This window comes from Sus scrofa, chromosome 1 (genome assembly GCF_000003025.6).
Source record: "Sus scrofa isolate TJ Tabasco breed Duroc chromosome 1, Sscrofa11.1, whole genome shotgun sequence".
Classification (NCBI taxonomy): Eukaryota; Metazoa; Chordata; class Mammalia; order Artiodactyla; family Suidae; genus Sus; species Sus scrofa.
In genome coordinates, this window is record NC_010443.5 from 163,130,935 (window position 1) to 163,154,611 (window position 23,677).

General features: G+C 46.5%; 1 protein-coding gene across 2 annotated transcripts; it reads right to left on the bottom strand.

The window, feature by feature from the left end:
* On the bottom strand, positions 2,296-23,007 carry UBAP1L (ubiquitin associated protein 1 like). Of its 2 annotated transcripts, XM_021100075.1 has the most exons (6): positions 22,344-23,007; positions 14,709-14,879; positions 11,816-12,430; positions 9,465-9,671; positions 4,185-4,286; positions 2,296-3,254 (listed from the first exon to the last, which is right to left on the bottom strand). In XM_021100075.1, the coding sequence occupies exons 2-6, from the start codon at positions 14,826-14,828 to the stop codon at positions 3,120-3,122; spliced, it is 1,179 nt and encodes a 392-aa protein (XP_020955734.1). In that variant the 5' UTR covers positions 14,829-14,879; positions 22,344-23,007; the 3' UTR covers positions 2,296-3,119. The 2 variants fall into 2 exon arrangements, with proteins under 2 accessions (XP_020955734.1, XP_020955729.1); XM_021100070.1 differs by lacking the exon at positions 22,344-23,007 and having other exon boundaries at positions 14,709-15,230.

Consider the following 23,677-nt stretch of genomic DNA (forward strand, 5'->3'; position numbering starts at 1 on the left):
AGGACTTGATGTTGTCACTACTGTGGCTCAGGTTGGAGCCCTGGCTCAGGAATTTCTGCATGCCACAAGTGCTGAAAAAAAAATTTTTTTCAGCATCATTAATCATCGGGGAAATGCAAATCAAGACCTCAGTGAGATACCATTTCACACCTGTCAGAATGACTGTTATCAAAATGACAAGAAATAGCAAGTGTTGGTGAGGATATAGAGAAAAGGAAACCTTGTGAACTGTTGGTGAGATTGTAAATGGGTGCGGCCACTGTGGAAAACAGTGTAGAGTTTCCTCAAAAAACTACATATAGGAATTCCGATTGTGGCTCAGTGGTAACTAACCCAACTAGTATCCATGAGGATGAGGGTTCAATCCCTGGCCTCACTCAGTGGGTTAAGGATCCGCCATTGCCATGAGCTGTGGCGTAGGTCCCAGATGCTGCACAGATCTGGCATTGCTGAGGCAGTGGCGTAGGCTGGCAGCTGCAGCTCTGATTCAACCCCTAGCCTGGGAACTTCCATATGCTGCGGGTGGGGCCCTAAATAAATAAATAAATAAACAAACTAGAAATACAACTACCCTATGATCCAGCAATAACAATCTGGATATTATCTGAAGAAAATGAAAACACTAACTTGGAAAGGTATCTGTATCCCCAAGTTCATTGACGGATTATCTACAACAGCCAAAATATGTGCCCATTGATGGATGAATGGATTAAGATACTATTTTGTACAATGGTATATTATTCAGCCATTAAAAAGAATGAAATCTTTCCATTTATGACAACATGGATGGGCCTTTAGGTTATTATGCGAAGTAAAATAAATCTGACAGAGAAAGAAAAATACTGTATGATCTCTCATACGTGGAATTTTTAATTTAAAAACACACCAAGTACAGATACAGAGAACAGATTAGTGTTTGCGAGTGGCGGGGGACAGGAGAGGGGGAAAATGGGTGGAGAGAGTCAACAATAACATCCAAAAAGAGCAATTAAAAAAAAAGAAAAAGAATCTCCAGAGAGCTTCTTGTAAAAACAAAACAGATTCCTGTGGGCTGCCAAGCTGGACTTTCTGAATCAGATTATCTGGGAGTGGGGCCTCGGACGCTTAACAAACTCCCCAGAGCATTCTTATGGATAGCAGTCAGGCCTAATCATCCCACTTTTCTTGTGGAACGATAGGCCCAAAGAGGCCTTGAGCCAGACATCAGAAGAACTAAAATCAGAAATTAGATCTTCTGGGAGTTCCTGCTGTGGTGCAGCAGAAACGAATCCAACTAGCATCCATGAGGATGTGGGTTCATTCCCTGGCTTTGCTCAGTGGGTTGGGGATCCTGCGTTGCTGTGGCTGTGGCATAGGCCTGGGAAACTTCCATATGCCTCGGGTTCAGCCCTAAATAAAAAGCAAAAAAAAAAGAAAAAGAGAGAGAGAGAGACAGAGAAAAGGAAAGAAGGAAGGAAGGAAGGAAAGAAAGAAAGAAAGAAAAGAAAAGAAAGAAAGAAAGAAAGAAAGAGAGAAAGAAAGAGAGAGAGAAAGAGAGAAAGAAAGAAAGAAAGAAAGAAAGAAAGAAAGAAAGAAAGAAAGGAAGGAAGAAAGGAAGGGAGGAGAGAGAGAGAGAAAGAAAGAGAGAAAGAAAGAAAGAGAGAGAGAGAGAAAGAAAGAGAGAAAGAAAGAAAGAAGAAAGAAAGGAAGGGAGGAGAGAGAGAAAGAAAGAGAGAAAGAGAGAAAGAAAGAAAGAAAGAAAGGAAGGAAGAAAGAAAGGAAGGAAGGAAGGAAGAAAGAAAGGGAGGAGAGAGAGAGAGAGAAAGAAAGAGAGAAAGAGAGAAAGAAAGAAAGAAAGAAAGAAAGAAAGAAAGAAAGAAAGAAAGAAAGAAGAAAGAAAGGAAGGGAGGAGAGAGAGAAAGAAAGAGAGAAAGAGAGAGAGAAAGAAAGAAAGAAAGAAAGAAAGGAAGGAAGGAAGAAAGGAAGGGAGGAGAGAGAGAGAGAGAAAGAAAGAGAGAAAGAGAGAAAGAAAGAAAGAAAGAAAGAAAGGAAGGAAGGAAGGGAGGAGAGAGAGAAAGAAAGAGAGAAAGAGAGAAAGAGAGAAAGAGAGAAAGAGAGAAAGAAAGAAAGAAAGAAAGAAAGAAAGAAAGAAAGAAAGAAAGAAAGAAAGAAAGAAAGAAAGAAAAGAAAGGAAGGAAGGAAGGAAGGGAGGAAGGAAGGAAGGAAGGAAGAAATCAGGTCTTCTTCTGACCCACAGATGTTCTTTCTACACCAAGGCTAGAAACTTACAGGATCCAAAGAACTACACATCATGTATTTGTTTTAATTTTTTTTAATTCTAAGTTACTAACATTCACAGTTTAAATAATTAAATACAGGTCATTTTACAAGACTTATGAAAAATACAGTTCCTCACCTATGCACCCTCATCTGGCCCTCCCCGCAAGGAATCACTTTCAACCTCTTTAGCTGATTCTTTTGATACTGAAGGAAACAGAATGTCACCCCAAATACAATTCTCTGGCGCAACAACTATTTGAACTGCAGGCAATTAAGAAGCAGCAAATGCAAGAAAATTTCTCCCTATGCTTCCCCTTGTTTCTGCTCAAAGGCCAGATATAAATTCTCCTTTTCTGGAGATAGAGTCTTGTCAGCCCAGAAATACACCAAGGAAACCTGCAAACAGGCCTTCCTCCCTTAGTTCCCACCCTAAAATTTACCTTCCCACAATTCACCATCCTTGGAAGCCTAAAACTGTGTTCCTTTGTCCTGTCATTTCTCTACAGATTTATTGTTCTTTGTTGAAGATGCTGTATAAGCCAGAGTTCTAAACTGCTCCTTTGAGTTACTTTTCACTCAAGTGTCGGTGGCATGCGTGCTGCATGCGCTAATAAACTTTCATTTTTCTCTTGTTAATCTGTCTTTTTGCTAAAGAGCCCTAGTTGAAATCTTAAGATGGATAAAGTTGTGCCTCCCCTACAGTATTAACTCCCACTCTTGGCATTATTTGCATTTTTATAATGAGCATGCTTTGCTGTGTTACTCTTGTAGGGTCTTCATAACACACATAGCCAGGATGGATTGCCAGGTCTGGCATGGAACCGGGACCGGAATGCAGGGCACTGCAGGGTGCCCCAGAGTCACTGGGCACAGGCCACCAGCTCTTCCAGAGCTTGCTCACGGCGGTTGCCATGGACCAGCAACACCTCTTTGATCCGGTCCTTGTGGAAGCCCATGTCGCTGAACTGCTCTGAGAGGCGCAGGAACTCCCCTGCCTGAGGAAGAAGAGCAGAGAGGACACTAGGGAGTCTGTGAGGCTGGGCCTCCGTTCTGGGGAGCCCCCTCCCAGGTGCCCACTGTACATATTCCCAGAAAGCTATGGCCCCACAGGCTGGGTGAGACTGATCCTGGTGGCACCTGAGGTTTTCTGGGCCTCAGTGACATGAGGTGATGTGGGTTCAACCCTCCCTTCCTGTACCAAGGCAAGTGGCCTCGGCCTGGCCTCTGGCTCTCTCTGTCCTAGGCTTACTTCCCCACTCCAGCTCACTCCTGACTCCCTGTGCTCAGACACTGTGCTGGGGCAGGAAAAGGAAGGCTTCGTACTGGTGCCCAGAGGACGCACAGCCCAAGGCCTCACGCAGTACAGTCTCTGCTCTGCCCACCTTCCTCCCCCAGCCCCCCGGTGCCTGAAACTTTCCTGCTTCTCCTCTTCCTCCTCAGCATCTCTCTCACCCATTCCTCCCTCCCTTGGCTTCTGCGAAGACTTTGCTGCCTGGGCCAGCTGCCAACTGTGGACAGGGCACGTTCACAGGGCACTCAGAAGGCCCTCCTGGGACCACAGCTGTGTGCATGCTGGGTTTCCAGATACACGGCAAACTCCCCGAGCAGAGAAGTCAAGCCTCTTTGTGCTACCTGTCTGGGTGTCTGACAAAGGCAGGCAATCAATATTTATTGTGCTGATTGAGTTAAATACCACTAAAGGCCTGCCTCCTGTTTCCTCCCACCCTTCCCCCTTCCCCATAGCTCCTCTCGCCTCTCCGTGTCTCACCTCCCTGGGCTGTCTCCTTCTCCCCAGAGCTGAGCAAGCAGGCTGTCTCCTGTGCCCCCCAGGCCAGCTCTGGCATGGGTCTGGCCCTGCACAGAAGGCCGGTGTGTGCACCCCTTCCCCTCTCCTCCCCGGGGCCCTGGCAGGTGGTCCTGCTGACCTGGCTCTCAGAGAACTGGAACATCTCCATGGCCTCCTCCACCAGGCCCTCTTCGTAGCCTTGTCGCAGCAGCCGGTCACAGGCACTAAGGTAGCTGAGAAACTGGGCCAGAAAGGGGCACAGAGAGAAGGATGGTGAGAGGTGTGGCAGGATGGCAGATGGGGTGGAGGAGGTACCCAAGGGCTTGATTAGGGCCTGAGCTCGGGGCAGGCTGTCTGGACAACCCTCCTCTCACAACATGAGCCCACAGAGGAGGGTCACAGGCCTCCTCTGGGGACAGGTGGACAGCAAAGCCTCACCAACTGTCCCAAGCTGGGGGCTGGAATTCAGGAAGCGGCCTGTCAGGGTGGGCTAAGGGGTTCCCAGAACCTAAGAGGGGAATGGGCCATACCTCTGACATAGGTGTCTACCCACCACCCACCCAGCCTGCTCACCCTCCCTCGTGGGCACCCGCCTGTGTGAAGGTGCACCCCCACCCTCCCCCAGACACATAACATCTTTGCCATCCAGGACTCCATGCTCCTGACTCTGCCATAGTCCTGCATCGGTGCTGGAAAGGGGATGGGACAGGAGAACCCACTGGGTGGAAAACCGGATCCAGCCACTCCCGGCTTAGTCATCAGGGCTGCTTTTGCCCTCAGGATAAAGTACTGCCTCCCAACCAGGGCTCAAAAGCCTATTGCCCTCTGTCAGCAGCCCCAGCTGCTCCCTCAGCGGCCCAGACCTCTGCATGTCGGGCTCCCTCCTCCCCAAGGCCAGCCTCAGCCCTCCTCCCAGGGAACCTCTCTGCCTCATGCCAAATGCTGGATGCTGGATGCTATCCCTTTTGCGCCTACAGCACCATGTGCCCATGCTTCTTCCCCTCACAGACAGCTTTGTAACTGCTCTACTGACTTTCTCATCTTTATCAACTTTTTTTTTTTTTTGTATTTTTAGGGCTGCACCCGCGGCATATGGAAGTTCCCAGGCTAGGGGTCAAACTGGAGGTGCAGCTGCCAGCCTATGCCACAGCCACAGCACCGAGGGATCTGAGCCATGACTGCGACCTAGACCACAGCGCACAGTACAATGCCAGATCCTTTTTTTTTTTTTTTTTTTTTTTGTCTTTTTGCCTTTTCTAGGGCCGCTCCTGCGGCATATAGAGGTTCCCAGGCTAGGGGTTGAATCAGAGCTGTAGCCGCAGGCCTACGCCACAGCCACAGCAACAGAGGATCTAAGCCGCGTCTGCAACCTACACCACAGCTCATGGCAATCCTGGATCTTTAACCCACTGAGCAAGGCCAGGGATGGAACCCACAACCTCATGGTTCCTAGTCGGATTCGTTAACCACTGAGCCACGACAGGAACTCCAAAAATGCCAGATCCTTAACCCAATGACTGAGGCCAGTATCCTCATGGATACTAGGCAGGTTTGTTACCACTGAGCCACAATGGGAACTCCTTTACCGACTTTTTGTACTGCGAGGAAAGAGCTGTGTCATTCTTGCTCACCACTGTGTCCCTAGCACCCAGCATGGCAGGCAGAAGGAGCTCAGTAAACGTAGACTGTGTTTAGAAAATGAATTAAGAACCACCTTCCAGGAGCTCAGAGCTCAGTAGGGAGATAAACCAGATACGGGACAACATGAGTGCCAGGCAAATCAGAGCAGGATTTATAGAGAGTCAGGGCCAAATGAAGGCTCCAGACGATTAGAATTATGGGTGTAAGCGGAGAAGAAACAGGTCAAGTTTCTGCAGACCTTTAGAACTGGGCAGAAAACCAGGATCATACGGACTAATGGTTTTCAAATTGCTTTAGCTTCTGAACTGTCCAAGCACCAGGGGGCTTCAGCAATAAGAGGGTAAAAATGAAGCTGCTCTGGGAGAACTAGGGGGCATGAGGTGGAGGGAATCCCTGAGTCCAGGTCCCACCCCAGGGACCTTGTACTGTGTATATTTTAAAAACCACCTAGCCCAGCCCTCCTTGCATAGGTGAGGAAACTGAGGTCCAGGCAGGGCAGATGCCCAGGGTCGCAGGACTAGGACCCAGATCACCTGACCTCTGGGCCAGTGCCTTGTCCAATCAGAGGAGCCAGCTGCCAGCGGGGCTCTGAGCTGGCTTGACAGTAGACAGGGTTTCCCAAGGTGAACACCCGGGCGGGGCAGATGAGGAATGCTCCCTTCACCTCCTGGTTTGTCCATAGCAAAGGTTCTCTCTCAGTCTTGGTACTGACTGCAGCTCCCTGGGAGCTTCAAAACTACTGGTGCCTCAGAATCCCCACTCAGAAACTGCTGCTGCTCACCTCCAGAGGCCCTGATGTGACTGGTCAGGGGGCAGCCTGGGCACAGGGATGTTTATAGCTCTCCAGGTGATTCTTGGGTGCAGTCAAGGTTGAGAATCTCTGGCTCAGTCCATGCCAGCAGATCCACACCAGGCTGCATATCAGAACCATCCACAGATCTTTTAAAATGACAGACCCCTGGGCTCAATCTAGATCCACTGATGGGGACCCTGCAGAGTAGGTCCTGAGAATCTGCATGTGTAAGGATCTGCTGCTTGGTCAGTTGCCAGGCCTACCTCAGGCCTTAGGGTAGGTGAGGATGTCACCTTCAGACCCCAGGTTGTCACTGATTTTAAACACACATTCCCCCTCCATTCTGAGAATGGGGAAAGTGAGGCTCAAAGGGGGTCTGATGCACCCAGAGTCCCATGGAAAGACTGGGCCTGGCCTGTGGACCCTCACACATGTCACTCACACCTGTCCTGCAGGCAGTCAGAGGGCACACTGATCCCTGTAAAAGGAAGGAAGGAATGATGGACAAAGCTCATCTTCTGGATCTCTTCCTCTCTCCCTGGTTCATCCTCCAAGAGACCTGTCTCCACTACCTGATGCGCACCCCCCCACCCCAGAACATCTCTGACCAAAAAGGATTTCCCATAGTGCTTATCTTTCAAAGGGAGATCTGATCCCAAAGGAGATACTCAGTTTAGTGGGACTTCACAGAACGGAGAGGAATGCTAACTTGGAAGGGGAGGCAATGGCCCTTCAGACCCCCTTAGCGCCTGGCTCCTGACGGCTCATTGGGGAGAAGTCCCACCACCCAGGTGGTCAGTCTATGTCTGGAAACACAACGTTCCTGATGCAGTGAGATTTTTCCAGTCTACCCACAGGAAGGCCAGTGCCCTGCACTGGCTCCAGCTAATCTTCAGGCCCCCACAGTGATGGCCTGACACCCCAGCCTTGTCACAGAGTCTGGAGGGATTGGGGAAGCATGTCAGATTTCCTGCCATGGGCCTGGCCCCTCACAGCCCTCCTGGGCAGCTTCTTGACCAGAGTCCTAGCTTTACAGCAGTAGCTGAAGGTTGAAGCAACTTTATATCTACTCTTAAATTTCAGATCAGGAAGTTCCCTTGTCGTGCAGGCCACAACTGGGGTACAGGTTCAATCCCTGGTCCGTGAATTTCCACATGCCACAGGTGCAGCCCCCCACAAAAAACTCTCAGATCAACCTAAGGTGCTGCTCTGGAAGGGTCTCACCAGAAAATGAGAGAAAAGCCCTGTGCTCAACCCTGGTGCTGTCATTGACTGGTTATACGAACCTCTCTGGCCTCAGTTTCCTCATCAGCAAAGTGGGGACAGTAAAAGCACCTTGTAGAACTGAGACCTACTGAATGTGTTCACATTGTGGGACTGGCACAAAGGTGCTCAATAAATGCTAGCACCACCCCCACCAAATCCCCCCACCATGTTAGCCATGCAGGGGGCACCATGTTGAAAGTTTTCTTCTAGGACAAGGAATGGACTGACAAACCCAGAGTAGAGTAGAAGTCCAAGTGGGTGGGAAAGGGGACCAGTGCACCTCCTCAACCTGCAGCAGCATATCCTGCTTTGGCTCCTGTTTGAGTCACTCTCCTTCTGTCACCCCCTCACTCAGGAGCAGGTAGCTCCAGACCTTCAAAGACTCAGCATATGACAGGTATCAGTGATTATGGACAGGGTGACCAAACCACCACCTCTGATGGTGACAGGGCAGAGACAGGACAGAAGAATAAGTTCCTGCTTCCCTGAGACCTTTCAATACCTGCAGCCCAGCTCTCCAACCACAAAGAGCATAGAAAATAATGCAAAAGGGCATGTGACATTCAGGTGGGGGAAGGGGCTCAGGCAATGGGATTCAATGTTGCCCCCTGATGCTGTTCACACTCCTTCCATGCCTCCCTTTTGCTATTGGGTCATAGAGAAAATTCTAAAATTCTCAGCCCACGAGTTTCCGTCATGGCTCAGAGGTTAGCAAACCCGACTAGCATCCATGAGGACGCAGGTTCCATCCCTGGCCTCGCTCAGTGGGTTAAGGATCCAGCGTTGCCCTGAGCTGTGGCATAGGTCCCAGACGAGGCTCAGATCCCATGTTGCTGTGTCTGTGGCATAGGCCAGCAGCTACAGCTCTGATTGGACCCCTAGCCTGGGAACCTCCATATGCCAAGGGTTGCAGCCCTAAAAAGACAAAAAGAACAACAAAAATTTCTCAGCCCAGTCTTCAAAGGACCCTTAATCTGCCTTCAATTCCCTTTCCTGTCTTATCTCCCACCAGTCTGCATCATACATTCAATGAGACCACTGGATCAAGGCCCCCCAAACCCTTCCTGCCTCCCTTTGCTCATACTGATCCTTCTACCTAGAATATCGTCCCTTCTCCTTTCTGCAAATTCAGATCTTCTTACTGCATCTAAATACCCAGGAAATGCCCACTAAGTACTGATGACTAGGTTGATGGATGGGTAGATGGAAGGAGAGAGAGGTGGATATGGGTACGGATAAATGGTTCATTGAGGGAAGTGGTTAGAGCTGTGCCATCCAGTATGGTAGCCAGCAGCTACATGTGGCTATTTATATTTCAGCTGTCACACTAGCCACATTTCAAATAAACACATATGGCTAATCGCTACTATATTAGACAGTGCAGGTATAAAACATCTCTCCTATACAGAAAGTACGACTGGGCAGCTCTGGAGAGATTCTTGGCTGCTCAAAGCTCCAGCCCTTTGTATTTGGGGCAGAGACTGGAACAGAAGTAGAATACTAAGACTCCCCAAGAAACCATGGGGATTCCTGATAAACTCTTAGGGAGATGGGAGCATTAGGGTCTAGAAATTTGCTCACCCCCCCTCCCCAATAATTAATTCCAGGCTGAAATTCTGCCCCTAGAGAAAAAAGCAGCATTTTAAGTTGAAGATAATAACAATATGGCCATTCACCCGCTGTAGCTCCACAGCCCCCCAACTCTGGGTCCCCACTCACCTGGCTCAGGCTCTGCCGCCCTGTCTTCTGCAGAGCCACGATGGCCCTGTGCAGGGGATACCCAAGGGCCACCACTGGCCCAATGAGGTCTTGCTCCTCCTGGCTCAGGGCAGACAGCAGGTCAGCAGAATCAGGGTGCAATCTGTGGGCAGCGAGAGGCTGGGGCACCTGCCCAGGAGGTGGCAGGCAGATGTATGGATTGAGGGACTGAAACAGACAAGGGGCACGTGTCACTTACCACTGGAGGTGACACCCAGCTGGGCAGGACATTTTTAAAGGTATCTTTATGCACCACCTTCTCTATAGAGTGTAGGGGCTGATATTGTGATGAGCATGGAATCCTGCAGACCTGGGTTAAAATCCCAGCTCTCCACTGTCTATTCGGTTCCTCGTGTATAAAACAAAGGCTATCATATCAAATACCTCACAGGGTTGTTACAAGGCTTACATAAGACAAGGTGAGAAAAGCAATTAGCAAAGGGCCTGCTAGACAGAAACTGCCAATAGATAATAATATTTATTGCTTAGAACAACCCTGCAGGAGAAAATCTCTAGGCCCATCCTATTTTACAGATGTTGAAATCAAGGTTCAGAGAAATTAATGACCTGGTGAGCAACCTATTTTGGGGACCTGAACCCTACTCAGAATCGGATCCAGGATTCCTTATCCTACGCCTTAATGGGAAGGGAAGCAGGGTAATCTTCCCAGCCAGACCCTCCTTCTTGAGTTTGACTGGGCTAGGGCTTGGCTGGGCATGGAACAGGGTAGGAACTGGGTAAAGCTGTGGTACTAGGGAAACCCACATAGGCCCTGGACTAAGGAGGATGGCTTGAAGGCATGCAGTTGATTTGGCTGGCATCACTCCTAACCATCTACCATGAAGAAGCATCCATCTGCTAATCGTGAACACACTGCCCTGTGCCCTCCTCCCTGAGGAGAGCCTAGCTGCCACCCTGACTCCTGGAACACAGTGTGGGTGACCTGTTCTCATCTTCTCAGGGGTTTCTCTGCCATGACCTCACCCTAGGATCCGCCCTCTACCCCCAGAGTGACAACAATGCAAATCTTAGGATCTGAGTCTACTTCTGTGACCTTGAAAAAGATTCTCAGCTGCTCTCTGCCTCCGTTTCCTCCTCTACAGAACATCTGCCTCATGTGCCCCATCCCCCTCCCCAGTCCCCTACAGGGTTGCTGCTAGAGTTAAATTTAACCGGGACCAGGAGATGATCCTGGCATCAGCATCATCTGTGATGCTGTTCACAGAGCCTCTTCTCTGTTTGCTCTAAAGAAATGTGTGCGAGTTGCTGCCCATTTTACAGGTAGAGAAGGGATGGCTCAGAGCAGTTCAGTGACTTGCCTCAGCTCATACACCAGTGAGGGGAAAAGCCAGACCTTGAGTCTAGCTTTTGAGCTTAATTTCACCTTGGCCTTATTCTGTTGCATTTCCTGGCCTAACTGTGGAGCTGCTGGGAGGCATAAAGCTGTGCCCAAATGCCACCTCCTGCTATTAATCCTGACCTATCCCATCTGTTCCAGATCCAGGCTTTGTGGAGTTTGATACTCACACAATTTGGAGTTCTTAAAGAAAACACAATTATGGATATAAAATTAGGTGCAAGACCTTGGAAGAAACAAAGGGAGGTGCCTGAGGCTTACGCTTTATTGGTTTCATCGTATGTTCATACCTGCTGCCAGTTCTTTTGAGGGCATACCCTCTGTCCTTAAAGCCTTCCCAGCCTGCAGCAGCCTTCACCTCTCTCTCAATACCTGATTCCTCTCACTATACAGTGCTGCCTTGTCTCACACTTCCTTGCCCAAATCTCCATGCCCTATGCTTTTGGCCTTGCCTCTTTCAACCCAGTTTCTTGCAGGAAGTAGCCGTACAGTGAATATTCCTTGACTGAGTCTCCAGCTTGCCCATCCTACAGCAAGCCTTGCCTCATGGGAAGCCCAAACTTGAGCCACATTCAGATTCAACAACATTCACTGAGCACCCCCTATGGGCCAAGTGTGCTGCTAGGTGCTCTGGAAACAAAAATGAATTGAGATCCGATCTCTGCTCTAAAAGAACTCATATTCCATTGGAAGAGATGGACAGATACGGGGTAATTACAACTACCGTGACATGCGCCCTAATAAAAGCAAAGAAAGTACAGTGAGAAACAGAGGGAATGGGGCCTCTGAGCCGGGAATAGTCTATGCATGGACAGCAGGGTACCTGAACAGGTGAGAGCAGGCAGGGAGGAGGAGGAAACCGGAGAGGAGGGGACCCAGACTGTGGGCAGGTGGGCGGGGCGGGGGGGGGGTTGCTGCTGAGCTTTGGCCTTGGCCAAGGGGACAAGTTCCTTACCGCGACCGTGGGCTTGTGGCTCCGCACTGGGGGCCTGGCACCGGCCGTGGCGGGCCGCGGGGGCAAGGCCGGACTGCTGGGAAGCGAAGGCGCGGGGTCCGTGGGAGGTGTGGAGGCGCTGGACAGTGAAGGCGCCGGGCTCACAGGCGGCGCTGGGCTCGGGCAGAGACTCAGAGCTCGGTGGCCGATGCGGTGCAGGAAGTCGCGGGGGCGGGCGGCCAGCCTGCCCTCGGAGAGCCGCCTCTGGGCCGCCGCCAGCTCAGACCTCACGCCGCTCAGCATGTCCAAGGAGCAGCGGTGTTGACCCAGGCTGGGGCTCTCCGGGGAGCTGGGCTGGGGGCTGCAGGCATCTAGTTCTTCCTCCTTGGCAGAGGAAGCTTCTTCCTCGTCCTGGTTCTCCTCTTCCTCCTCCTCCTCCTCAGGCCGCTCCTGTGGTTCCGCCTCAGGACCTTTTGCCGCAGCAGGTGGGGGCTCCAGCCCCTGTTCGGGGCTGACCAGCAAGAGCCAGGCAGGCGGGGCTGAAGCTGCCCCTGGGGCATCACACTGGATGGGGCAGGGTCCTCGGACCACAGCCTCCACCCAGAAGAGCGTCCTCCTCTCCAGGCTGAAGTCATGCTTTGAAGAAAAGGCAATGTGAGGCTCCCCCAGGTAAACCGGGGTACCTGTTCAGCCAGAGACTCACTGGGCCTGGATAGCTTCTGATTCTAAACCCCAAGCATCCATTGCAGCCCACCCTCACTCTTGGTTTTAGCTAGCACTGGGGTCTATGGACATCAATACATAAAGGACAAGGAACAGATTAATAGAATGAAATGTAGTGAAATAACTCAAGTCCCTTTGTCATTCAGTATGTTATTGAACAACAGCAGCTAAAAAAATTTCTCCAACAAAACTTCTTAACAAAAGAAGCTGTCACTTGAGCCCAGCACCCAGCAGGTGCTGGATAAATGGTAGCTAGTTTTTTCCCTTTAGGCTACTATAGATTGTCTGACAATCTAACCACCATCTATAACATTGTTGCTATGGGAAAATGTGTTCCAAGTTCCAAACACTGGGAATACAGCCCGGTGAACTCAGAAACCTGACTAGGAGAGGCTGTAAATCATACTCGGAGTCTCATGCTGCTCTGTTTGGTACTTTGGCAAGCAGCAAAAGAAACAGAGGCTCAGAAGGGGAAAGAGGCTAAGGGAAAACAGATGCCCACCCTGAGGGTAGGAGGCAGACCCAAGGGCAGCAGCACTGGGGCTAGGACAATAGACAGACCTGGCAGAAGAGTGCCCATTTCTGCTTCTAGGAGAAGTAACCTTCAGAAAAGCCCCTTCCCAGCTGGGCTTGAGCTCAGCAAAGAGGGAAAAGCTCAGTAAAGCAAGCTCCTCTTCCCTTCAGCACAGACCCTGCTGCCAGAGTGAGGGCCCTCAGCACAGGCTGCCTGGGGAGAGCAAGAGCTCCTGCCCCTCGGAGCATGGGCTCTGGGCTTTACGAGGTTTATTTCAGTTCCTAAAACCTGGGTCCTAAGGAGCTGAAGTGCAACCCCAGGATCTGCAGATGAGTCTCCTGCTCCTATGTCCCTAGGCCACTCAAGCTCCTCTAGCTGACCCCACCCCGCCCAGCACCCGCCCCCCGCCCCAGGCCTCTCCTTCCTGTGGACCTATGCTCTCTGCACCTCACTTCCTACAGCTCTTTATTTTTCCTCAAACATTGCTTGTCCAGTGCCTCTCTGGTTCCAGACCTTCTCTTGGCTCTCATGAAGTGATCTGGACTCAGGACCTGGGTTTTGGTCTTGCCAGTGTCACTAACTTTGAACAAATCATTTCTCTTCTCTGAGCCTCAGGTCCCTCATGTGTGAAGTAAGTGAGGTCCTGAACTAGATCCTTAAGCTTTTCTACAAAGTACCCTGCAGACAGTGCTGAATGAGCCCACAAGAGTCCCAGGACTCGGTCCCTAGAGACCTAACACCAGCTCCACTGTTCTTTGCAATCTAATTCTTTCATACTAAAAAATTCACGTGAATTTTGCTTTCTACCCAATGATACATCTGTGTTATAATATAAACACAATAGAGTTTCCCCTAAATCTCCAACCTGAATCTCTTGAAAGTTAAATAATCATGTTTATCCTGAGGGTAGGAGGTACCACACATATACTGGGTGCATACGGTGTGTGAGCCATGGGGCATGGAGGGCTTTAAGGGTGCCCCTAGAGTGGACATGCTTTGCATCTGTGGAATAGTGATTCGGTCTGATGTGTCCCTGTAACTCTCAGCATGTTAAAGGAGGATTCTGGAGATACTATCTTAGCCCAAAAGAGAGATTCTAATGGTGGAATTTTAGACATGGCAGCAAGCTGATAGGGAAGATAGGAATTAGAGGATCCTTGCAATTACTCTCAGTCACTTCATATAGGCAACATTCCAGTTATTATTTTTTTTTTAATCTTTTTTAGGACTGCACCCACAGCATATGGAGGTTCCCAGGCTAGGGGTCATATCAGAGCTGTAGCCACTTGCCTACACCACAGCCACAACAACACAGGGTCTGAGCTGTGTCTGTGACCTATGCCACAGCTCACAGCAATGCTATATCCTTTAACCCAATGAGCAAGGCCAGGGATGGAACCCACATTCTCATGGATACTAGTCAGGTTCTTAGCCCACTGAGCCACAATAGGAACTCCCATTCCAGCTATTCTAAACTTAAAATAAGACCCACTAAATAATCCCCATCCGCAGGCCTTCTTCATGAAATATCTTTTCCTTTTGGGTTATTTCCAAACTTCCTAGACTATGCCAGAACAGTACTGGCTGCCATCTAAAATCAAGGAACATGGCTTCATGAGACTCAGCATCTGACCCACAGACCCAGGGATGAGGAGATAGACAGAGAGATACACTTACCATGGAACCCAGAAGAAGCTCCCTACAGGCTGGGACACTGAGCTCTGGCCCAGGAAGCGGCTCTGTATGGATCACAAAGCCTTTGGGCACCTTGAAGGGGACACCATCCAGGGCACTCATTCTGTCAGAGGAGTGTGGAGACGGCTGAGCAAGGTTGGGGCAGGCCTCCTGCTGGCAGGGAGAAGACGTATCTGTGAGGACCAGGCTCAGACCTCAGGTGGCTTACTGCTCTCCTCTGAGGTGATTTAGCCGAGCCCCACACAGCCGAGAAGGAAAAAGTGAAGTGGCCCAAGCTGCATAAGGGAGGAAATGAATAAAAACAAGAGCATTCACACTGAGAAGAATTGACTATTTCATGTCTAAGTCTTTCTCTCCAGACCACTGTTTCCCAAAACATGGTCTAACAATTCTTGTTCTAAAGCATTTCATCAAGAGTTTTCACCCAGGAGTTCCCGTCGTGGCTCAGTGGTTAACGAATCTGACTAGGAACCATGAGGTTGCAGGTTCGATCCCTGGCCTTGCTCAGTGGGTTGACGATCCGGTGTTGCTGTGAGCTGTGGTGTAGGTTGCAGACGTAACTCGGATCCTGTGTTGCTGTGGCTCTGGCGTAGGCCGGTGGCTACAGCTCCAATTTGACCCCTAGCCTGGGAACCTCCATATGCCACGGGACCGGCCCTAAAAATGGCAAAAAGACCAAAAAAAAAAAAAAAAATTTTTTTTCACCCAAACCGTTAAGGAAGGAATATCAAATTATACAAACTCTTCCAAAAAAGAAAAGAAGGAATACTTCCTAAATTGTTTTGATTTCAGCATCACCTTAATACCAAACCTGACAAGAAAATCTTAGGCAGGTATCTCATGAACATAAATGTAAAAAAATCTGGAGGTCCTATCGTGGCGCAGTGGAAACGAATCTGACTGGGAACCATGAGGTTGCGTGTTCAATCCTTGAACTCGCTCAGTGGGTTAAGGATCCAGCTTTGTTGAAGACGCAGCTCGGATCTGGCATTGCTGTGGCTGTGGTGAAGGCCGGCAGCTGTAGCTCTGGTTAGACCCCTAGCCTGGGAACCTCCATATGCTGTGGGTGTGACCCTAAAAAACAAACAAAAAAAAAAGAATAAGTATAAAAAATCTTATCAAAAAATTATGGGTAGAAAATACACCACTGCCAAGTTGAGTTTATTTCAGGAATGAGAGATTGGCTTAACATTCTAAAATTAATCAGTGGGGATAAAGATAAATACCAGTATAATAAAAATGAAAAATTATAATTATCTATCCTCATAGATGCAGAAAAAGTACTTGAAAAAAATCAATATCCATTCATGATTTTAAGAAACAGTATTTGCCAAGAGGGAGGGGGAAGGGAGTAGGATGGACTGGCAGTTTGGGGTAGTAGATGCAAATGATTACATTTAGAATGGATAACAATGATGTCCTACTGTGTAGGGGGAACTATAGCCAGTCTCTTGATGGAAGATAATATAAGAAAGGGAAAGTATATATATGTACAGCAGAAACTGGCACAACATTGTAAATCAACTATACTTTCTTTTTTTTTTTTTTTTTTTTTTTGTCTTTTTTGCCATTTCTTGGGCCACTCCTGCGGCATATGGAGGTTCCCAGGCTAGGGGTCGAATCGGAGCTGTAGCCACCGGCCTACGCCAGAGCCACAGCAACGCGGGATCCGAGCCGCGTCTGCAACCTACACCACAGCTCACGGCAACGCCGGATCCTTAACCCACTGAGCAAGCGCAGGGACCGAACCCTCAACCTCATGGTTCCTAGTCGGATTCGTTAACCACTGCGCCACGACGGGAACTCCTACTTTCATTTTTTAAAAAATTGCTATAAAATGCAAAAAGTAAAAAAGAAATGATAAACAATCCCTTTTAAGCAACTTTAGAATAGAAGGGAGTTTCCTTAACCCAACAAAGAATATCTCTAAAACTTTTACAGCAAACATCCCAAATAATGGTGAAATACTAAAATATATCCCCTAAGATTGGAAATGAGAAAAAGATGTCCTCATCATCTCTTCTGTTCAATACTGTACTAGAGGTATTAGCCTGTGCAAAAAGAGATGGAAAAAAATAAAAGTACAAGGACTGGAAAGAAACAAAACTACCATTATTTGTAGCTGACATAATTATATGGACAAAATCCAAAAGAATCTATGAATAAAACTCTTAGAATTAGTAAGTTAATTTAACAAGGTCATTGGATTTAAGGTCAATATACAAAAATCAATATACACCAAAAAATCAGTATACACAAAAAATAAACCATATAAATGTTATCTTTTAAAATTTCACAAGAGGAGTTCCCATCATGGCGCAGTGGTTAATGAATCTGACTGGGAACCATGAGGTTTCGGGTTCGATCCTTGGCCTTGCTCAGTGGGTTAAGGATCCGGCGTTGCCGTGAGCTGTGGTATAGGTCACAGATGCGGCTCAGATCTGGCGTTGCTGTGGCTCTGGCATAGGCTGGCAGCTACAGCTCCAATTGGACCCCTAGCCTGGGAACCTCCATATGCCGCGGGAAGCGGCCCTAGAAAAAGTCAAAAAGACAAAAAAATAAATAAAATAAAATAAAATTTCACAAGAGATTAAATTTTTATTTTATTTTTTATGGCTGCACCCACAGCATATGGAAGTTCCCAGGCCATGGGATTGGATCCAAGCTGCATCTGAGACCTATACACGGCTGTGGCAATGCTGGATCCTTTAACCCAATGCATCAGGCCAGGGATTGAACCTGCACCTCCACAGTGACCTGAGCCTCTGCAGTCAGATTCTTAACCCACTGCACCACAGCAGGAACCCCTAGAAATTCTAATTTTTGAAAGCATTTATATTAGCATTAACCACCTAAGACTCAATCTAACACAAGATGCGTAAGACCTCTACACCGAAAACTATAAAATATTAGGCTAAATGGAGAAATATACCATGTTCATGGCTTGTAAGACTCATTATTATAAATATATCATTTGTCCTTGAACTGACTTATGGAACCCACATATCAAAATTCCATCACACTTTTTGGAGCAAATTAGCAAACTAATTCTAAAATTTAAATGAAATGCAAAGGGCCAAGACAATAATGAAGAAGAAGCAACACAGTTGGAAGATTTATACTATCAGATCTCAAGACTTAAAGTACTAAGAATTAAGACAGTATGGTAATGACATGAGAGCTTACCAAGAGACAAATATAACAAAAAGAAAGTCCAGAAATAGCCACACATATATGGATCTTTGATTTATGACAAAATTGGCCCTGCAAAGCAGTTAGAAAATGAAAGACTTTTTAATAAATGGTTCTGGATTAATCGGATATTCACCTAGAAAAAAAATCTTGACCTCTACCTCATATTATAAAAAATAAATTATAGGTAGACTGTAGATCTATATGTGAAATGTAAAAAAAGCTTGAATAGAAAAGCCAAATGTTTCATACCCAAAAAAAGACTAACTATAAAGGAAATACTGATAAATTGGTTTAAATTAGACTAAAAAACTTTCATTCATCAAAACATATCATTAAGAGAGTGAAAACGCAGGAGTTGTCTTCTGGCACAGCCGGTTAAGGATTTGGAATTGTCATTGAAGCAGCCCGGGGTCACTACAAGTTCGATCCCTGACCCAGGAACTTCCATATGCTGCAGGAGTGGCCAAATAAATAAATAAATAAATAATTTTAAAAGAGTGAAAAAGCAAATCATAGAGGGGGAGAAGATATCTGTAGTACAGGCAACAAAGGACTCATATCCAATTTATACAAAGAAATTCTACAAATCAGTTAAGAAAAAGGCCCCCAAATAGGCAAGAGATTTTAACAGGCACTTCACAAAAGAGAATATCTGAAGAGCCAATAAACACTATAAGTTGCTTATCTTCATTAGCCATCAGGGATGTGCAGAAACAATGATAAACACACACACACACACACACACACACACACACACACAGAGTTAAGATAAAAAAGCCTGACAATATCAAGTGTTAGTGAAGATGTGGAGTATCTGGAACTCTCATACACTGTTGGGGATGGAGTTATTTAGTATTAGTCAATGATATTTACTAAAGCTGAATTCTAAGAATTAAAAATTCACACACGGCTTCTGAGCTGTTTGACTAAGATCAAGTGTAATGTCTCTTAGCCTAATAACATTCACAATAGCCAGAGACTTGATTTTTTTTATGTATTTCAGACCACATTAAATACTCTTGCCTTAAAAAGCAAAGCAAAATTCATTCGCACAGAATTCAATTTCATGACTGCCTATAATAATATACTTAAATCTAGACTCCTGATCACAATCTGGTATTTTGCAAATAATCGGAGCTTACCAGGGAGCCCACATTAGGGGTTACCTCTAGCTCAATATAATGTCATCCCTATCAGGATGGTGAAAAGCCCCTCTATTCGGGGTCACTGGGGTCATCCCCATGCCCACAGGAGAGCATCATGTGAAGAGGTAGAGTTGATAATCTGAGTGCAGAGAGATCAGATGAGGCCAGAGGGGCAAATCCTTTTAATTCCCTCATTTCTGCTGTCTGCTTATTCTCGTCAGTGTCACTGTATGTAAGACTCGAAAAGCTTTTCCACCCCATCTTGGGAGACAGTCTCCCAGCATACTGGGAGTAAGTCTTTATGCTACAAGATCAGACAGCTTCCAGTAATGATCAGTAAGTTATCTGCCCCATCAGCCTGTTCCTAAAGGGAGCCTTTGAGATAGAGGGAGTTGTAGGGGATACAGGAAAGCCAGGAAGTCTTGGCATTCTCAGATTTATTGTTCACATTTTCAACTTTCATTAAAATTGTTAGCAATGAGGACGAAAACCAGTTTTGTTGAGAGCCAAGGGTGAACTGCCTGTCCAATGAGCAAGTTATAGGGCCACCCTTGTGCTTCCTTCCCTGTGACCCGGCATCTGCATCCTAACAGATTTTCTCTGTTCAGCTCTACACTTGCTTCTAGGGTAACTGAAGAGTTTGAGGATTCTGGAAACACCTCTTAATAGCAGCAAGGGCTACAGTGTAAAAGACATGATGTAGTTAGAACATATTCTAAAACGACAGTCACCTTAGCTCAATACAAAGGTGCAGATCACTAAGTGAAGGTGTTCCTCGGAGGAAGGGGAGTATTCTAGTCTTTATGGGGCTTGGGGAAACATGGGAAAGATGGGAGTTGATCAGGACCCTGGAAGGTGGGGGAACAGCCTGTGAGCAGGGAAAATGTGGGGTGGAGAGGCTAACTCCAGGGAGAGAACAGCTTGAGCCAGGGAGCAGGGGCAGGGCAGAGTGAGGGGGAGACAAGCTGCTTCACTTAAGTAGATCCTTTGTGCTGAGAATCAGTCTGTAATAGGATTGAAGGGGCAGTTTGGGGTGGAGCTGGGGAGGGTACTGAACTATAGGCTGAGGGCTGACTCCATTCAGGAGGCAGTGGAGAAAGCCCTGAATGGGTCTGAAGGGGTGGGTGAGGGTGGGAAAGTGGGGATATTAAGAAAGCCAGTCTATGCATGCTTCAGCAAACTGCATAATCCAGAAACTTTCCAACAGCAGTTCGTGAGTTTGTGCCTATGTGGCTGCATCTGAACCTGGGGGCAAGGGGGTGGGTGGGTAGGGATTGTAATCATTGTTCTACCTGGAGCCCAGACAATGACATTAGCATTATTTTTTAAAGGTCTCCACTATACTCCCAAAATGACTTTGTCCTTGCCCATAGCTTCAATAATTGACTCACACATTTGATTTTCCAGGTTCCTTTGAAGGTCAAACTCACAAACACAACTGCCTACAAGGCTTCTCCTCCAGGATGTCCCAAGGCTGTATACCCAATATACCCAAAGAGAACTCAGAGGTTCCCCTCCCCTAAACTGCTCCTCCTCTTCCAGAATTCCTCCTCTCAAGGAATGCCTAAGGTGCACACAAGCTTGAGACTCATCCTTGACACACCTTCTTCTCCTTCACCACCACCCATCTCAAATCCCTGGCAGGTTTTCCCTCCTGAATCTCTGAATCATGCTACCTCCACTGCTGCCATGGTGTTCCAAGCCCCTACTATCTCTCACTTGGACACCTGGTGTCCATGCATCCTCTCATGCCTTATTATTATAATTCTAGTCCACACACTGGGATGAAAATGATCATTTGAAAACTAACCCATTCCCCTGTTTAAAAGCCTCCAACAGTTCCCACCTTCTCACAGAATAAAATCAAACCCCTGACAAGGGCTTCCAATGCCTTGCTGTGTCTGGCCCTACTCCCTCACTGTCTTACTCCAGCCATGCTGGTCTTCAATCGCCTTGGTTTCTTGGCCCAACAGAGGGCCTTTGCATACGCTAGTCCAGATACTTGCTGTGTTCCTCTTTGTCTCTTCCCACTAGTTAATGCTTCAGAGCTCTGCTAAAATATCAAAGTTTTCCTGACCCTCAGACTTGAATAGGTTCAATTAGTACAGTGACTTTAAGGATTTTTTTTTCTACTGTGACCCATAGAATGAAATACATTTGACTTTGTGACCTAGCATATACATACATAAACTAAATGGTAATTCATACCCTTACTATACATTTTATACTACAGCACACTCAGTTTGGGAAGCAAAGGGGGTCCTAATTATCTTATAGAACTCTTGCTCCTTTAAAGCACTCAGGACAATGATTGTTGGATTAATATCTATTTCCCGCAAAATCTGCATTAGAGAGTATTTGGAATTTTGCTCACCTTTACAGCCCTGTACTTAGGTAATTATTTGAGCCTCAACAGGCACTTAAAAGTTATTTGAAAAATGAAAAATATGTTTGTAACTAAGCTTGCTTTTTTTTTTTTTTTTTTTTTTTTTGGCTTTTTAGGGCTGTACCTGCAGCATATGGAAGTTCCCAGGCTAGGGGTCAAACTGGAGTTACAGCTGCCAGCCTACACCACAGTCACAGCAACATCAGATCTGAGCTGCATCTGCAACCTACACCACAGCTCACAGCAACGCTGGATCCTTAGCCAACTGAGCGAGCCCAGGCATTGAACCTGCAACCTCATGGTTCCTAATCAGATTCGTTTCCACTGTGCCACAGCGGGAACTCCACTAAGCACTGTTTCTTTATAGTGCTTATAACAATTATAACTGACTCTAACAATTTGTATAATCATTAAATTTCTCTACTCTAGCTCCAGGAGGGCAGGAATCCTGTTCGTTTGCTCATTTTTATGCCTCCAGCACTTAACACTGTACCTGGAAAATGTTAAGTATAAATCATTTCCCAAGAACAGTTAAAATCCTGGTAACCAGATTCTGGCAAGCCTGAGTTAATGAAGTTGTAGAGTGTCTACTGCTCTGCAGTTAATCCACTCTAACAGCAATTGCCTCAAAAATTTCAATCTTTGCCTCAGATACCATGAGAAACCCAGTTTATTCTCAAAGGCAAATGGAAACAAATTATGGATAGCCAGTTTAATCCTACTGGGAAGAGTTTATTTGTTATAAGCATTTTTTTAAGTTAAAAAATGCTTTTTAACACTTCATGTCATCTCTAGTCTCTAAAATATATCACAGCTAATGCTTCACAGCATTCACATTCCTTCTATATATTATACTTATTTGAATGGAACAAAACATACTTTGTAACTTACCTTGTAATTCCCAGGATAGCTCCTCTGCGGACAAAACTTGTAGAAGTGAATGGCTACAACAGATGGTATAATCCCAGCTAAGCTTCTTGATACATCCTTGCACAAAAGTCACGTGGACATAGGAACATCAATGGTTTTAGAGTGATTAAGTTTGTGGGCTGTAGCAAATTCTTTGAGGTCATAAACTCAGGCACTCTGGCTGAACTCTCTTAGTATTTAAAATACAACTAATCTTTTTCATTTTCCAATCTTCCCTGATTTCACCGAATTTCTTAAAAATAAATGCCTTTGTTAACGGTTTCTCATAAATCCAGGGTCTCCTCTACTAGGAAAAAGATACATTTCTTACATACAGGACACGATGGATCAACGCCTTTCTGGTTAGTCTTTGAAGGAGTTTATGTCTCTTCTTCATTCATTTATGTTCAATATTTAGAGAATATAGGTGTAGTTCTAGGTTAGGAAACGTGCAAGATAAACTTAGAAAAAAATACTTGAATTGATTAGGAAATCAGAGTGGAGTTAAAGAGGCTGCCACTAGCCAAAGGTGAGGCAATCAATAAACAAATTTAAAAAAATAAAAGAATTTAGAGTTCCCGAAGTGACTCAGCAGAAACAAATCCGACTATCATCTATGAGGACGCAGGTTCGATCCCTGGCCTTGCTCAGTGGGTTAAAGGATCCAGCGTTGCTGTGAGCTGTGGTGTAGGTTGCAGACGTGGCTCGGATCCTGTGTTGCTGTGGCTCTGGCGTAGGCCGGCGGCTACAGCTCCAATTTGACCCCTAGCCTGGGAACCTCCATATGCCAAGAGTGTGGCCCTAAAAAAAAATAATAAATAAAAATTTTTAAAAAATTAAAAGCACAATAACAATGGGTTGAAAAACAAATATGTTTAGATCTGAGTTCATAACAATACTTAAAAACAAAATTCACTAGTCACCTTTAGAGGATGGTACAAAACCAGATCATTATTTGGAAAATTAGTAAATAAAGAAAATTATGTAGTTTTTGCTTGTTTGTTTTGCCTTTTCTATACAAATTATACCATAGGGTAACCAAATAGTTGATGAGGGCATGTTTCTCCTTTTACTATTCCAGCTGCTAATTAAAGAATGGCATACCTAAACTATCACTCTTTTGTAAATCCAAATGAGTCTAGGTCTTGATTATCAATGGCTGCTAAGATCACAAAATGATACACATCAGGTCTATGAAATACTCTTGCCAGAAAGTTCCAATCTTAATGTGATTAAACCTCTAGGTCAGCACAGTCCAATAGAAACATGTAAGCCACATGTGTAATTGTACATCTCAGGTCAAACTCAATTTCAGT

Coding starts and splice junctions, on each gene's coding strand:
- UBAP1L (XM_021100075.1), bottom strand. CDS start 14,828: ATGAGTGCCCTGGATGGTGTCCCCTTCAAGGTGCCCAAAGGCTTTGTG. Junction 9,672..11,815: donor GCCACAAGCCCACGGTCGCG/GTAAGGAACTTG, acceptor TGTCTGTTTCAG/TCCCTCAATCCATACATCTG. Junction 4,287..9,464: donor GGCGGCAGAGCCTGAGCCAG/GTGAGTGGGGAC, acceptor TTTCTGGCCCAG/TTTCTCAGCTACCTTAGTGC.